The following is a 16,871-nucleotide window of genomic DNA, read 5'->3' as shown; positions in this document are numbered from 1 at the left end:
CCTGTCAGCAGGTACAACAATAGAATCTATGTCGGTAGCCTATGTTTTGTGGTTGCCCTTCTGAAAAACAGCAGAAGCAATAGGAATGAGTTTCTATCATTTTCCTAAGTGACAAGGAAATAAGACTGAAACTTCCTTTCTGAAGTTATTAAGAAGTTACATTGGTTGTACACTTTCCCCCTAAAGCTTGCACATATGTTCATCAACCATCAAGACTAGAATCAACAAACATCTGAATTTCAAGCACCCTGAAAGAACTAGTGTCTATAAGAGCAGAATCTTGGGCAGGAAGCCAAGGTGAGATAATAACACATTTGCAATGCTCTTTTGAACTCTGAAATAATCAGAGATTCTCTAATATAAAGTTGTATTAAGATTTTAATTTTTGGAGAGATTCTCTTCCTCTATGACACAGGAGTAGCAAAGTCACAGCTATAACTAAATCTGGTCCCTAATGCTTTGTTTAATTGATAAAGTGGAAAGGAGACTTTTTTTTCGAGTGGGGAGGCAGGGTTTGTGTTCTCTAGTTTGCCACAACTTCCACTACTATTTATTGTCTTGAAACCATCATAATATTGTAAAGTAATTCTCTTCTAATTAAAAATAAAAATTTTAATTAAAAAAAAAGTGTTTGAGTTCTTAGTCCTTGCCAGTATCTCTGTATCCCAAAGTTTTTTTTGGTTAACTGTGGCCTGCATTTATTTGTTCCGATGAGGTCTAAAGTTCAATGATTGCTCTTACTTTCTAGTTTTGATAGTTTTTTTAAAAATGCATTTAATTTGCTAATATCCTTTAAGTATTGTCCAAGAGAGTCTGACCAATTCATTTCCTTACTATAAATGGAAGTATGCTCCTTTCAATAATGAGGCACCAACAAAGACTGAACATGTTTTTAAAATTTGTAATGTTTTATAGGATTACTAATTTGTATATATCACTTAGATGAGTGGCATTCAGATCATGAAGCTTTAAGTGCAATTGGCAAATCTCCAAGGTCTCTGATTTCTGTATGATTGTATCCTATATGGATGTGATAGCTGGACAATAAAAAAAGCTGAGTGCTGAAGAATTGATACCTTCAAACTGTGGTACTGAAGAAGACTCTTGAGAGTCTTTTGGACAGCAAGGCAATAAACCAGTCAATCCTAAAGGAAATCAACCCTGAATATTCACTGGAAGGACTGATGCTAAAGCTGAGGCTCTAATACTTTGGCCATCTGATGCCAAGAACTTACTCACTGGGAAACACCCTGATGCTGGGAAAGATTGAAGGCAGGTAGAGAAGGGGACGACAGAGGATGAGATGGTTGGTGGCATCACCAACTCGATGGACATGAGTTTGAGCAGGTTCTGGGAGTCGGTGATGGACAGGGAAGCCTGGCGTGCTGCAGTCCATGGGGTCACAAAGACTTGGACATGACTGAGTGACTGAACAACAACATCAGATCTGAGACATATGCCTTTTTTTGAATGGTGATTACTAATGTGTTACTAAATCATCTAATTGTGAATACCATAGTACCATGAAGATGGCCCATGGGAATAAAAAATGCGTTTTGTTATTGTTGTAACCATGCAATAGTTATTCCATTTTGACTGAAAATGCAGACAAGGAAACTAGACTGTAAAGTGGATCATTATAAAGTCTATCTGTAGCAGGCATACTTCTGAGATAGCCCCAGTGATCCCACCTCTTGATATTCACATCCTTGTGTAAATACCTCTTCCTATGTCTGGGCTGGATTTGTGGTTTGATTATAATGAACAGAATAGGTAAAAGGTTGGGATGTTACAAAAGACTAAGATTTCCATCTTGCTGGCACTTTCCTGTTTCTCACTTGCTTGTGCTGTTGAAACTAGCTTCATGTGAGATTCTTTACAAAGAGGCCCATGTGACAAGAAACTGAGGGATGCCTTCAGCCAATAGCTTGTGAGGAACTGAAGCCTCAGTCCAAAAAACCCCAAACATCAGAATCCTGCCTAAAACCAATGAATGAAGTAGGAAGTGTATTCTCCCCAGTTGAGTCTCAAGATGACTGTAGTCTGTGAAAGACCAAGAGCCAGAAGACCCAGCTGAGTGTTAGTTGCTCAGTCATGTCTGACTCTTTGTGACCCCATGGACTGCAGCCCACCAGGCTCCTCTGTGCATGGAATTCTTCAAGCAAGAATACTGCAGTGGGTAGCCATTTCCTTCTCCTGGGGATCTTCCCAACCCAGGGATCAAACCCCAGTCTCCTGTATTGCAGGCAGATTCTTGACCATCTGAGCCACCAGGGAAACTCTAAGCTGCTCTTAGATCCCTACTCCACAGAAATATAAATGTGATAAATGTTGTAATATGCCTCTAAGATTGAGGTAACTTGTTATATAGCAATAGATACCTTACAGAGAATCTCACTTCTCTACTGGAGTAAGAGATAACTCTGTTGTTGTTTTTTAAAAAAACAAAATCTCAGACCAAGGATGGGGAAGGTGACAATTCATCTGGTCAGAGGTGTTCAGTGCCATTTGGTGAAAATATTGAAACTAAGCAGCCCAACAAATATTGGTCAAATTGAACTGAACTTAGACAAAAAAGGCAGCTACAATCCAGGTGTTCATTATGCAGTAAAACAGAAGTAGGGTAGCAATGAACAAAACAATGAATACCGGAAACTGTGCTATGATCAAGAGTCCTGAGATAATTACCTTTGCTAGTCATCAAATATTTTGAGTTTGAGTTTTGAGGAATGCCAATGTTTAACTGAGGAGAATGAGCAGGCAAGGAGAGAGAGCAACAGAGAGGCAGGAAGATAACTGGGTATTGTGGAGGCCAAAAGAGGATGATGTTGACAGCTGACAAGAGTATCAAAACCTACTGAAGCCAAGGTGAGGTGGAAGTGGCTTATGGAATTTCTGTTCTTCTGGTCATCAGTGACTTTAGCCCTGGTGGTGTGGGGTGGCAGCAAAGAAACTAGTTAGATCCAAATGGGGATAGGGAGTGTAGACGATGACAAAGTAATTCCAAAAGATATTATAGAAGAGGAAAATATAGGAAAAAAACATTGGAAAGTGAAGTGAGCGTGTGATATAAAAGTTGCTAGCATGCTGACGTACATTTTCAATTCAGAAGGAGAGATAAGAGCAGATACACTACAGGCCTTCACATGAAATTCTGCAAACCTTTAAAATGATAATCCTTTGAATTCCTGACCTGTAGGTGTTATATTGTCAAAGGACAAAAGAGATTATGCCCTTATAAAAGGATTTTAGAGGATTATCCACAGACTGGATAACAGAATTCTTACCTGGGAAAAAGTAAATGATATGTTGCAAATAAGTAATCAGATAATTTCCCTGTGTCCAGAGGACAGAAAAAGCTCAACATGCTTAAAGATTCTAAGAGAGTACAAAAGAAGCCATCTTCTCATAGAACTTGTTATTTGTGTCCTTTCTTAAAAAGAGTGAAGGGTAAAAGTACCAGGAAACTTTCAGACCTAAGGAAAGACTGAGTTGGATTTGGTGAGGAAAGTGGATGCTGGGTGAAAATGGATAAAGTAAACTTTGCACCTAAAAGTCAGGCACTTTACAAGACAGAGAGAAAGAATGGATGGAAAAGAGGAATTGATAGGATTACTGTTCTAAAGATGTCTATGCTTAGAATACATGGAACGTATTCTATGTGTTCAGCATATCAAATGAACTGGAGAACGTTCAGACCTATGCACAAGTAATTACTTCAGTATTAAAAAGGGGATATTATAGAAAAAACATCATTACCAAAAGAATAAGCATTGTCTTTGAAACTTGAGACAATACAAATACAAAAAAGCATTAAAAAATGCACTGAACTGTGATAACAGATCAAAACCGCACTTAGCAAACCACCTTTTCTCTGTTTAGGAACACTCTCTCCAAAACACAATATGCTAAGAAAGGATCTCAGGTAGCAGTCATGGAACAGTTCTCATGACAGATGAAGAACACAGATATTCTGAGGATTAAAATTGCACAAAGAAAATGAAGAGACAGTTTGCCCACTTTTTGGCAGTGCAAAGTTTAAGGGAATGCAAATGAATGTGTTGGCAGTTGAATTACACTATTAACCACCTAAAGATTGGGTTCATTACCTAAGAAGGCAAAGTATCAATTTGTAGCATTATAACATTTTGTTTGTGTTGCTGAACATGTGTTTGGATGTTTTTATGCTTTTGAACTGTGGTGTTGGAGGAGACTCTTAAGAGTAGCTTGGACAGCAAGGAGATCAAACCAGTCAATCCTAAAGGAAATCAGTTCTGAATATTCACTGGAAGGACTGATGCTGAAGCTGAAACTCCAGTACTGTGGCCACCTTATGCGAAGAACTGATTCATTGGAAAGGACCCTGATGCTGGGAAAGATTGATGGCAGGAGGAGAAGGGGACAACAGAGGATGAGATGTTTGGATGGCATCACTGACTTGATGGACATAAGTGTGAGGGAACTCTGGGAGATGGTGATAGACAGGGAAGCCTGGCATGCTGCAGTCCATGGGGTTGCAAAGAGTTGGACATGACTGAGTGACTGAATTGAACTGAACTGAACTCATTTGGGTGCATAATAAGTACTTCAGCATCAGCCTCTTGATAGAAGCTTAATTTTGTATTATTTCTATTATATTGTTCCCTCTGATGGGAATGATATTCTGTCTTAAAGATAAACACTTCATTTATTCTTCAAATAATTCTGAGTTCAGGTTCTTTTGTTTCTCAAAATGGCATGTACAGGATTATAGACATAGCTTAAAAACTGAGGTACTCTTTGATTAAAAAAATATATTTGAATAACATGTAAAAATATTCATTCACTCAGTCACTCATTCTTCATTCTTTTAAGTGCATGTATTGAGCTAAACACAGTGGGAAGTTCAAGGATGGACGTGGCATTGTCTCTGCCCTCAGGATGCTTATAACACAGAAGTAGTATAATAGTATTAGTACCTTCAGACAGAACAAGCATAGGGCCATCAAATCTTAGAAGAAAGAAAGAGTATTCTTTCATTTCACAAATTATTTTTTGATGTGCTAGGCACCATTCCAGGGACTGGATATGTAAAAGGAACAAGATAGGGAAGAATAAGGTGCCAAGGCACCTTATTTCATTACTGTTGCATCCTGGGGATGAGATTAAAAAATAATGCAGAAAACAAGCATACATCCTGATATATGGCAAAACCAATACAATATTGTAAAGTTAAATAAAATAAAATTAAAAAAAAAAAAAAACAAGCAAACAAATAATATAACTTCCAGTGGCCAAAATTGCTATGAAGAAAACTGAAGCAGAACAACATGAGGGACAGAGAAGGGGGCAAAGGGTGTGCTTTTGAGGGAACAAAACCCTCTGTGAGGAGGTGACGGCTGAATAGAGATTTGATGATGTAGGGAGCAAGCATTTGAAGATATGAAGAAAAGGCTTTCCACGCAGACACACTGATACAGAAAGGCTTTGAGGCAAAAATGAGTTTGACATATTCTGGAACAAAAAAGAAAGTCACATGACTAGAGAATGGAAGAAAGAATGAGAGATGAGGTTGTATTGTGGGGAAGGGGCCAGATCCTACTGATTTTCGTAGGTCATGATAAAGATTCTAAGTGCAAAAGGGAATCCATTGTGGATTTTAAGCAGGATGTGCCATGCTCTGATTTACATTTCGGTCTGGGTGCAGTGTGGAAATTCAACTGTAAAGTGGTGAGAAAGGTAACTGGGACAGAGATTAGGCATCTGTGCATTGTCCAGGTGTGAGGACCAATCAGAAATTGACTCAAGTAGTCTAATGCACAGACAACAGGTTAGATTCTATTGTGGTAGCCTGATTAGACATGGTTGGTGTGGACTAGGGTAATAATTACTCAGGTGGTAAGAAGGGGTTCCACTTCAGAAGTTTCACAAAAAAGTGATTCTGGGTAAAGATACACAAGTAGCAAGTAGAAAACTGTATTATTAAAACTCCTGTGTATGCTTGACTTTTCTTGAATTTGCAGAAGTGGTAAGTTTCTATCAGTAGATACTTAGTTCACTGTCAGTTGGCAAATTTCACCTTGTCACTTCCTTAGAAACAGCGGTTAATATTTATCTTTCCCATTCTGAGAAGGAGAAATTAAAGCCTCCTTAGAAAGGAAAAGCACAGAGGAGAATATAAAATATGTGATACATTCACATATTTAGATGAATCTTTTACTGTCCTTCTGCTACCCTGCCTCCAATCTTGCCCCCTGAATCTATCCCCTAGTGGATGACCCAGCTTTAACATTCTCTCCTTCTAATTTCTCTTGTCTGCAGCCTCCAGAAGTAACTGGCCTAAAGCAGTTTAGTCATGTCCATTCCCCTGTGCTCACAGAATAAATTTCAGATTCCTTAGCCTGATACCAACATGACCCAACCTACTTTTTCTGTTTTCTCTGGCTCCACTCTCTAATTGTTTTAATCACACTGGATTTTAGTATTTTTAAAATTGTGATGAAATAACAAAACATAAAACCACGTTAAACTGTCTTGAAGTATTATACATAATTTAGTAGTATCAAGTACATTCACATTGTTGTGCAAATCCCATTGGATTTTAAATCACGAAGTATCACGGTTCCTCTAATGCTTCTGGCAGTTTGTTGACTGGACCATACCTCTATCTATGTGATTCCCTCTGGGCCCTGAAATGCCTTTCCCTTTCCTTACCAATTAAAATCCTACATATTTTACTGAGCACTGAAGACCAGTGCTCAGATCCTACCTCTTGTTTTAGGCTCCTGTGAAACCTTACCTAGAAACAGAAGGTCAACTCTGTTGGTAAGTAACGTATTACTTAAAATGATGCCTGGTTGGTAAATTGCATTTGGACTGGGAGGATTTATACACGAACTATAAATACCTGAAGGGGACATGATACTTGCACTTTCCTGAGTAACGACTTGTGATTAAGCAAGTTCCGTGCCCCTGGAGGCTAGGGCTATGGAGTTGTTATAAGAGATACTGCCTCTAAGGGCAGGAGGCTCCTATTCCAGGAACATTCTTCTACCCACCCAATACTGATCTGTCTTCTTGCACCTGATCTATCACCTGGGGGGTATGGACTGATTGTACTGACATGCAGAATCCCACCAAAGAAAAACTTGTAAGCTGCCCTGTCGGCCGGAGGCATTTCCTGTATTACATCTAATGAATCTGAATGTTTAATTGGACAAAGAAGACCTGCTTTGGCTTCGGGGAGTTGCATCAATATGCAGACATATTGTCCTAAGTACTAACAAGCCTTGCACACCTGGACTTAAAACCACTGGGACTAGACTAAAGGCTAGGATACTAAATGCTGTCTTACCTTTGGAAGGAGCTGGATTGCCTGTAGAATTCTTTGTCTGTGCCCAGAATTAAGGATTCCAATTTCCAACAAATCCTGGTCTTCCATAACATTGCTTCCCTGAAACAAAACCAGAAATGTTATAAATGAAATCAGGCAGTTTTACTGGGCATAAATACTGGTTTTATTAATATAGAGAAAAATAACCAACAAATGATCTGCTTTTTGTAAACAAAACCATAGAGTCAATCTTCTGTAAGAGCGAGGTGAGAGGAGGTCACCCAGATGATTGAGTTGAAGGCTATGGGAAAGTTGCTTTTACTTCATAAATACTCTTAAGGCTTACTATTTATGGCTGGATTATCTGCATTGGGGATTCATTTCTGTGACTCAGAACCCTGTTCCTCTAAAAATATATATGCTTCTAGGAAGAGCTGCCATTTAAACTATCAGTGACCTATACGTTGATGTGAATGAACCAGTTTTTTACCCTCTGAAGACAAATTTCGTAAGGAGAGCTGATGGAAAAATTGAAGTATCCTAGTCAAGCTAAAAGAGAATAATTCATCTTAAATACTGAATGTCAGATGTCTGATCAAGGTATGAGGATATAAAAATGAATAAGATGCAGATCCTTGCCCTCAACTGTTGATTTCTTCCAGTCCAGAGATGGAAGCAGATTGCTCAAAGGCAGTTAGGATGCTATGAGTGTGCTATCATGGTGACACATGTTTGGGAATGCAGAGGGGACCTGGGGTGTGTTTTCAGAGGAGACTGTCTCATCAGACATCTGAAGTACAGTTCAGGTTCAGCACTCAAAATGCAAAGGACTAGGAGAAGTCATATGCAGTGCTGTGTGGGTAAGAAAGAATACAGTGTACTTGGAAGCATCAAATTCTAGGATAAGGTGGCTGCTGCTGCTGCTAAGTCACTTCAGTTGTGTCCGACTCTGTGCGACCCCAGAGATGGCAGCCCACCAGGCTCCCCCATCCCTGGGATTCTCCAGGCAAGAACACTGGAGTGGGGTGCCATAACTTAACGCTTAAAAGGTATTGAGAAGCCAGACGACACAGATATTGTATGAATTTCAATTTCATCTTGACCATAACAAGCCATGGACAGATTTTAAGAAAAGCAGTTACATGATGAGACCTCAAATTTAGAAAGATCAACTTGATTTCTGTGGCTGGGCCTGTTGGCTTACCTATGAAATGATGGCATTGAGCCACATAACTTCCAAGGATCAGCCTAATCCTACCATTCTCTGATTTCAATGATTTTTTTGACCTCTGATTAATATTCTAACATGGAAGCTTAAAAATTGCTTATTTTATCCTGAAATTTTAGTCTTTTGGAGCTTGCAAGCTAGAGTTTCCCTTTAAAGTAAGGAGTCTATAGAGAAGTTCAAGAACTCAGATCACTGCTTTTATGGACAATCAAACTCTGTCTTACCAATGCATAAAATAAAAACACTTATGAATAGAAATTACAGAATATCTATTTATGGAGAGCAATGGGTCCTGATGAATATTTAAAGCAAAGGAGAATGAACTGGAAAAGGGCAGTCATGGGAGCACGGAGCTGTTAGGAAACAACAGAGGTTGTTCTTGAGATAGTGTGGGCTTAGACTAAGATAGTGGTCATGGGAAACAGAAAGATGCGAGTAGATTTGAAAACCATCAAGAAGTTTGGCTTGGTGACTGAATGCAGAGAATGATGGAGAAATGCAGAATACACACCAGTTCCAGGCTTCCTCAACAAGGCTGAGACAGGGAGGAAGGGCCAGTCTAGCATGGTGCAAAGACTAATGTCTTTCCCTGGATAGGCACAGGATTGATGAATGTAAATAATTTAATATCAGACTATGTTAAAAACTGACACAATTGGCTGTGCTTAGAAAGATTAAAGTCATTAGTATGGTACCATAGCTAGAGATTTTAAAATGGGCATTCACTGGATAGAAACATTCCACCTACTCATAGTAACATTCTTGTGCTTAAGCTACATTGGCCATCTTGGAGGAGGCAGAATGATTCAGGTGTATAGCAGCGTGATAATAAAAAAGCCTAATGAAAGACAAATAAAGCCAGTCTTGGCAATATGCCATAGGAAACATTGCTCTCAAGAAATTACTCAGTGCACACAATAGGGCATGGTCAAGAATATAAATGACTTCATTTTGAGAAAGCATTATTATTCTCAGAAATGGACTAATGTGTCATGAGCAGGATGTATGCTACCATTCTGTTTGACTTTCATTCTTTAAGAGATTTTTCTAAGGAGTTAAAAGGCCCTTAAAAAATAAAAACAAACAAAAAACTTTAGCCACCTATGTATTAGATCATTATCCTGTTTTCCAAAGGCTAAATTATCAGCCTACAGCTTCAGCTTATACAAAATATAGAACCTGGATTTTTTGTACAAAAACAAGGCACAACAGGAGGCTATGGTCTGAATTAGCTACTATCTATAGGCAATATTAAAAACTTGATTTCAGTGTTCAAATACTGAAATGATTTAAGGAATTTAGTCCTTAGAGACCACTGTTCTTCCTCTAAACCACCAATATATCCCCTTATCTATCTTCAGTAAGGGAGGAAACATTTTGAAGAATTGTAGGGAAGTTAGACAAATTCTCTTTGGGTCAAATACCCTAGCATACAGGATAATTCTAAACACTTTTGAAAAATGAGTCAAAAGTATGAAAATCACAATGCAAATGGTAAGAATGTGCCCAAAAGGAAATGGTACTGATTGTGGAAATATAAAGAAAAGGATTCACTTTCCCCAGTGAGGGGACATTGGAAATTTTCTATTTTCACTCTTATTGTAATATATAGGAATACCAAAATATTCTGGTGCATCATCTAGCCAGTTCTTTTTCAAAATAGCTCCAGGTTTGGAGCCTCAAGACCTGAGTCTGAGTCCTGTCTGGGGAAATGTGGCTAAAGTGAAAGTGAAAGTCGCTCAGTCATGTCTGAGTCTTTGTGACCTCATGGACTATACAGTCCATAGAATTATCCAGGTCAGAATACTGGAGTGGGTAACCTTTCTCTTCTCCAGGGGATCTTCCCGACCCGGGGATAGAACCCAGGTCACCCGCACTGCAGGCAGATTCTTTACCAGCTGAGCCACAAGGGAAGCAATGTGGCTAAGTCATATATTATTTCTGAGTCTTGTGGTCCTCACCCATTAAATGAAGCCATTTGAGTCCTCAAAGACTCATTGGCCACTTGTGGCTGCTGGTTTCATATTGGATAATGCGAATATAGAACATTGCTGTTATCATAGAATGTTCTATTAGACAGTGCCTCTCCACAGTTAAAGATGTTGAAACTGTAGCTGAATCACATGAACAGGGCAATGATGAGACTGTGACAGGGAATCAAAGCAGAGAGTCAAATATACTCACGAGTTATTCTCAGGATATAACTGATGTTCCTCTTAGTCAAAGTTCATGAACATTAAATTTAGAATCTGTAGCAAATTCTTTTCTAATTTTTCAGTCATTAAAACAAATTAGTAGCTGGTTCTGCTTTCATTAGTGTTTCGCTGTCATGGGGCTAGAAATCTATGCTACCAAAATGACAAGTCCCATTGCGAAATTATTTATGATATGCTTAGCACACTACCAGGCACATGGCATGGGCATTTAAGGAATAATAATAAGTGGATAAAGTTGTTTAGTTAATGACTTTCTAGACGGCAATGGTTTTTTGTTTTTTTTTAGCAGATAGGAAATGTCTAATCCAGGGCAGCTTTGTTGCTTTCCTAAATCATGGAATGAAGAAAAATAATCTAATATTTTATGCATAAAGAGCTGAAAGCTGAAGTTTCTATGACCATGGGGAGAATATCTTATGTATTGGATTTTTTCAGCTATGATAAACTAATAAGATGACCAAATAGAATAAAAAGCAGTGCTTTGTATTTAATGATCCATTTGAAGTAGAACAGCTATTTATTGAAATCATTTCTCAGAAATATCTTTACTGTTTCTGTCTTTGAGAATTTCGGCTTGAAAAGTTCATAACCTTGATGTCATGTTACATCGCATATCATATAAAATGCTAAGGAAACATATTTAAGGACCATAGAGAACTGATTTCTTCTTAATACAAGCTTGAGTTAGATGTTATTTATTTTCTCTCTTCAGTTCAAGACTGAAAAAAACCAAGAAGATACTATTGATTGGAGAAGATTTCTTGTGCTCTATAATTAGCTAAATTAGATTCGTCTTTACAATTTGTATGGCCTTAATTATTTAAAATAGAATGGGTAGTAGAATGATAACATGATCTTACAAATTCACAAATGTAAAAACATTTTATTTTTAATATACTTTTTTACAGCATAAATGACATGGTGGCCTAAAACTATATATGACTTTCTTGGGATAACACTTCCAAGTTTCAGTTTCTATAAAGATTTTTAGTTAATTTGATATTAATTTACAGGTAAATGCAATAAGTTTCTTTGCTGCATGTTAATGATTATAACTACTATGATAAATACCAGTTTTATAACCCCTTATCAGTGTTGGAACAAAACTTTATTTAGTTTACCAGATACACACATGAGCTACCAACCATAATTGATTAGATGATCGATGATATACTTCTTTCATTTTTAATTCCCTCTCTCACATTAATGAAATGACAGTAGAAGAAGATTGTGTAGTTTATCTCTCACATTTCTATCCGAACCTTCCATGTGAACATATACTATCTACTGCAATGGAATTTCTTCACAACTTAACTAAATTACCATGTTTCAACTTATGAAAAAAGTTTCCTAGATTCTTCAGACCACATGGATTATTGATTCAAATAAATATCATATCACTGAGCAATACATTTGAGAGCACCTATATATATTCATATAGTTCAATCCCTTAGTCGTGTCTGACTCTTTGCAACCCCATGGAATGCAGCACGCCAGGCTTCCCTGTCCATCACCAACTGCAGGAGCTTACTCAAACTTATGTCTATCGAGTCAGTGATGCCATCCAACCATCTCATCCTCTGTTGTCCCCTTCTCCTCTCACCTTCAATCTTTCCCAGCATCAGGGTCTTTTCCAATGAGTCAGTTCTTCACATTAGGTAGCCAAAGTATTGGAGTTTCAGCTTCAGCATCAGTCCTTTCAATGAATATTCAGGACTGATTTCCTTTAAGACTGACTGGTTGGATCTCCTTGCAGTCCAAGGGACTCTCAAGAGCCTTCTCCAACATTACAGTTTAAAAGAATCAATTCTTCGGTGCTCAGCTTTGTTTATAGTGCAACTCTCACATCCAAACATGACTACTGGAAAAACCATAGCTTTGAGTAGATGGACCTCTGTTGGCAAAGTAACGTCTCTGCTTTTTAATATGCTGTCTAGACTGCTTATAGCTTTTCTTCCAAGAAGCAAGCGTCTTTTAAGTTCATGGCTGCAGTCAACATCTGCACTGATTTTGGAGCCCCCCAAAATAAAGTCTGTCACTGTTTCCATTGTTTCCCCATCTATTTGCCACAAAGTGATTGGACTGGATGCCATGATCTTAGCTTTCTAAATGTTGAGCTTTAAGCCAACTTTTTCACTCTTCTCTCTCACTTTCATCAAGAGGCTCTTTAGTTTCTGCCATAAGGGTGGTATCATCTGCATATCTGAGGTTACTGATATTTCTCCCAGCAATCTTGATTCCAGCTTGTACTTCATCCAGCCCAGCATTTAGCATGATGTACTCTGCATATAAATTAAATAAACAGGGTGACAATATACAGCCTTGATGTAATCATTTCTCAATTTGGAACCAGTCTTTTGTTCCATGTCCAGTTCTAACTGTTGCTTCCTAACCTGCATACAGATTTCTCAGGAGGCAGGTAAGGTGGTCTGGTATTCCCATCTCTTTCAGAATTTTCCACAGTTTATTGTGACCCACACAGTCCAAGGCTTTGGCATAGTCAATAAAGCGGAAATAGATGTTTTACTGGAATTCTCTTGCTTTTTCCATGATCCAACGGATGTTGGCAATTTGATCTCTGGTTGTTCTGCCTTTTCTAAATCAGTCATGAACATCTGGAAGTTCACAATTCACGTACCGTTGAGGCCTGCCTTGGAGAATTTTGAGCATTACTTTGCTAGCGTCTGAGATGAATGCAATTGTGTGATAGTCTGAACACTCTTCGGCATTGCCTTTCTTTGGGATTGGAATGAAAACTGACCTTTTCTAGTCTTTTGGCCACTGCTAAGTTTTCCAAATTTGCTGGCATATTGAGTGCAGCGCTTTCACAACATCTTCTTTTAGGATTTGAAATGGCTCTGGAATTCCATAACCTCCACCAGCTTTGTTTGTTGTGATGCTTCCTAAGGCCCACTTGACTTAGGATTCCAGGATGTCTGGCTCTAGGTAAGTGATCACACCATCGTGGTTATCTGGGTCATGAAGATATTTTTTGTATAGTTCTTCTGTATATTCTTGCCACCTCTTCTTAATATCTTCTGCTTCTGTTAGGTTCATTCCATTTCTGTCCTTTATTGTGCCCATCTTTTTGCATGAAAAGTTTCCTTGGTATCTCAAATTTTATTGAAGAGATCTCTAGTCTTTCCCATTCTATTGTTTTCCTCTATTTCCTTGCATTGATCACTGAGGAAGGCTTTCTTATCTCTCCTTGCTATTCTTTGGAACTCTGCATTCAAATGGGTATATCTTTCCTTTTCTCCTTTTCCTTTTGCTTCTTTCTTTTCTCAGCTATTTGTAAGGCCTCTTCAGACAACCATTTTGCCTTTTTGCATTTCTTTTTCTTGAGGATCGTCTTGATCACTGCCTCCTATACAATGTCACGAACCTCCATCCATAGTTCTTCAGGTGCTCTATCAGATCTAATCCCTTGAATCTATATGTCACTTCCACTGTATAATTGTAGGGGATTTGATTTAGGTCATACCTGAATGGTCTAGTGTTTTTCCCTACTTTCTTCAGTTTAAGTGTGAATTTTCATGACCTGAGCCACAGTCAGTTCCCGGTCTTGTTTTTGCTGACTATATGGAGATTCTCCATCTTTGGCTGCAAAGAATATAATCTATCTTATTTCGGTGTTGACCATCTGGTGATGTCCATGTGTAGAGTCTTCTCTTGTGTTTTTAGAAGAGGGTGTTTGCTGTGACCAGTGCGTTCTCCTGGCAAAACTCTGTTAGGCTTTGCCCTGCTTCATTTTGTACTCCAAGACCAAATTTGCCTATTACTCCAGGTATCTCTTGACTTCCTACCTTTGCATTCCAGTCCCCTATAATGAAAAGGACATCTTTTTTGGGTGTTAGTTCTAGAAGGTCTTGTAGGTCTTCATAGTACCATTCAACTTCAGCTTCTTCAGCATCACTGGTTGGGGCATAGACTTGGATTACTGTGATATTGAATGGTTTGCCTTGAAACAAACAGAAATCATTTTTGTCATTTTTGAGATTGCATTCAAGTACTGCATTTCAGGCTTTTTTGTTGACTATGAGGGCTACTCCACTTCTTCTAATGGATTTTTGCCCACAGTAGTAGATTTAATGGTCATCTGAGTTAAATTCACCCATTCCAGTCCATTTGAGTTCACTGATTCCTAAAATGTTGATGTTCACTCTTGCCATCTCCTGTTTGAGCACTTCCAATTTGTCTTGATTCATGGACATAATATTCCAGGTTCCTATGCAATACTATTCTTTATAGCATTGGACTTTACTTCCATCATCAGTCACATCCACAACTAGGTATTGTTTTTCTTTGGCTCCATCTCTTCATTCTTTCTGGAGTTATTTCTCCACCAATCTCCAGGAGCATACTGGGCACCTACTGACCTGGGGAAATCATCTTTCAGTGTCTTATCTTTTTACCTTTTCATACTGTTCGTCGGGTTCTCAAGGGATGAGTACTGAAGTGGTTTCCCATTCCTTTCTCCAGTGGACATTTTGTCAGAACTCTCCACCACAACCTGTCTGTCTTGGGTGGCCCTACACGGCATGGCTCATAGTTTCATTGAGTTAGACAAGGCTGCGGTCCATGTGATCAGTTTGACCAGTTTTATGAAATTGTGGTTTACATTCTGTCTGCCCTCTGACGGATGAGGATAAGAGGCTTATGGAAGCTTCCTGATGGGAGAGACTGACTGAGGGCAGTCACCTATACACACACAGACACACACACACATATGAGCACCTCAGTTCAGTTTATTTACTCAAATATATAACTTACATATACACACACACACACACACACACATATATATATACATACATATACATATATAATGGGCACCTATATATATGTATATATGTAAGTTATATATTTGAATAAATTATATCTTAGATTTATTGTTTAAGATTAGCATTTAAGTGTTCACATGAGTATAATGAATTTTATACCACCAATTTTTTTCTTTTCATTTTTTAAGACCTTTTTCCCTTTGAAACATCTGTTTTGAAGCTATAGAGAGAGACAGAGAAGGAAAGGTAATTTAAGTAATCAGTTATGTATTTCTTAAAGTATTGAGCAAGGTTTGGTGATATCATAAATTACAATTATGATTCATTTGCAACATGTGTTCATGTAGATTTTAGAATTATGTATATTTATTAGACTATCTTTGGCCAAAAGTTTGGCAAAAGAGAAACAGTATTCATTTTTAAGGATTAACCCGCAATTCACACAAGTAAGAAGAAAGCTGATGTGAAAAAAACCTATCTGTATGTTCTTACTTTTCTCCTGATACATACAGGAGAATGTATGCTTTATATTCATGAAGCACATGAACACCTATTTTCACACTAATGGCAGTTGGTGTAAGTTAGCATAAAGTGAATTGCACACATACTGAGTTCTTATTCTATGCCAGCTTCTGTTCTAAATGCCTTAGGTATTAATATATTACCTTATTTAATTCTCACAACTCTCTGAGGTACATGCTTAAATAACTTGTTCCCAGAGGTGATAGGAGTCTTTTTCAAAACTATCATCTGATACCACCTCCATGGGGTGAGTATAGGAGAGAAAAGATTCAGTTAAAAAATGTGGTTACACCCAAACCATTTGTATTTTACTTTGAACCATCTGAAATTCACATTGAAAGCAAATGTTCTAAAGTATTTTATGGTTGATTTTAGAGAGTTTAAGCAACGATGGATCCCTCTCTGTAGAAGAGAATTTGGAAAGCCATCTGACCTATTCTTCCCTCCTCTGCTCCAGTCCTTTCTGTTCTCTGAATCATAGAATCGGGGTTGGCAGAGACCTGGGGGTTTTTCTAGTCTAAATGTTCCCTAACTAACTGCAAAGCTTTAACTTGCCTCTCTCTTTTGAAGCATGGTGTCTACCATCCCCAAAGGGGTAGCACGGATATTAAATGCTTTAAATGGTCTTTCCCAGCAGCTGAGTCTGAGCAGGGGGTGGAGATGGGATTTGGGGGGAGACCTCAGTCCTACTCTTTCAGCTTCCATTGCGCTGCAGACTCAGTGTGACAGGAGAGCTATTAGAAGAACATGCCAAAAGCAGAGATGAAAGGAAAACAGTTAGCAGCTGTCCTATGTCCTTTCCCAATCAC

The 16,871-nt window shown here is 38.3% G+C and overlaps 1 protein-coding gene across 16 annotated transcripts in view; it reads right to left on the bottom strand.

Moving 5' to 3' along the window:
- The window catches only part of ANKS1B (ankyrin repeat and sterile alpha motif domain containing 1B), a 1,156,394-nt gene that overhangs the window by 352,599 nt on the left and 786,924 nt on the right, over positions 1-16,871 (bottom strand). For all 16 annotated transcript variants that reach the window (XM_070370293.1, XM_070370295.1, XM_070370296.1 and 13 more), the window contains one exon: positions 7,334-7,432. In XM_070370293.1, the coding sequence (XP_070226394.1) occupies positions 7,334-7,432 (99 nt within the window). The remainder of the gene's footprint in view (positions 1-7,333; positions 7,433-16,871) is intronic.

The sequence above is a fragment of the Bos mutus genome, chromosome 5 (genome assembly GCF_027580195.1).
Source record: "Bos mutus isolate GX-2022 chromosome 5, NWIPB_WYAK_1.1, whole genome shotgun sequence".
Taxonomy (NCBI): Eukaryota; Metazoa; Chordata; class Mammalia; order Artiodactyla; family Bovidae; genus Bos; species Bos mutus.
The sequence above is the reverse complement of the archived record's forward strand: the minus strand, read 5'-3'. Positions and strand labels throughout refer to the sequence as shown.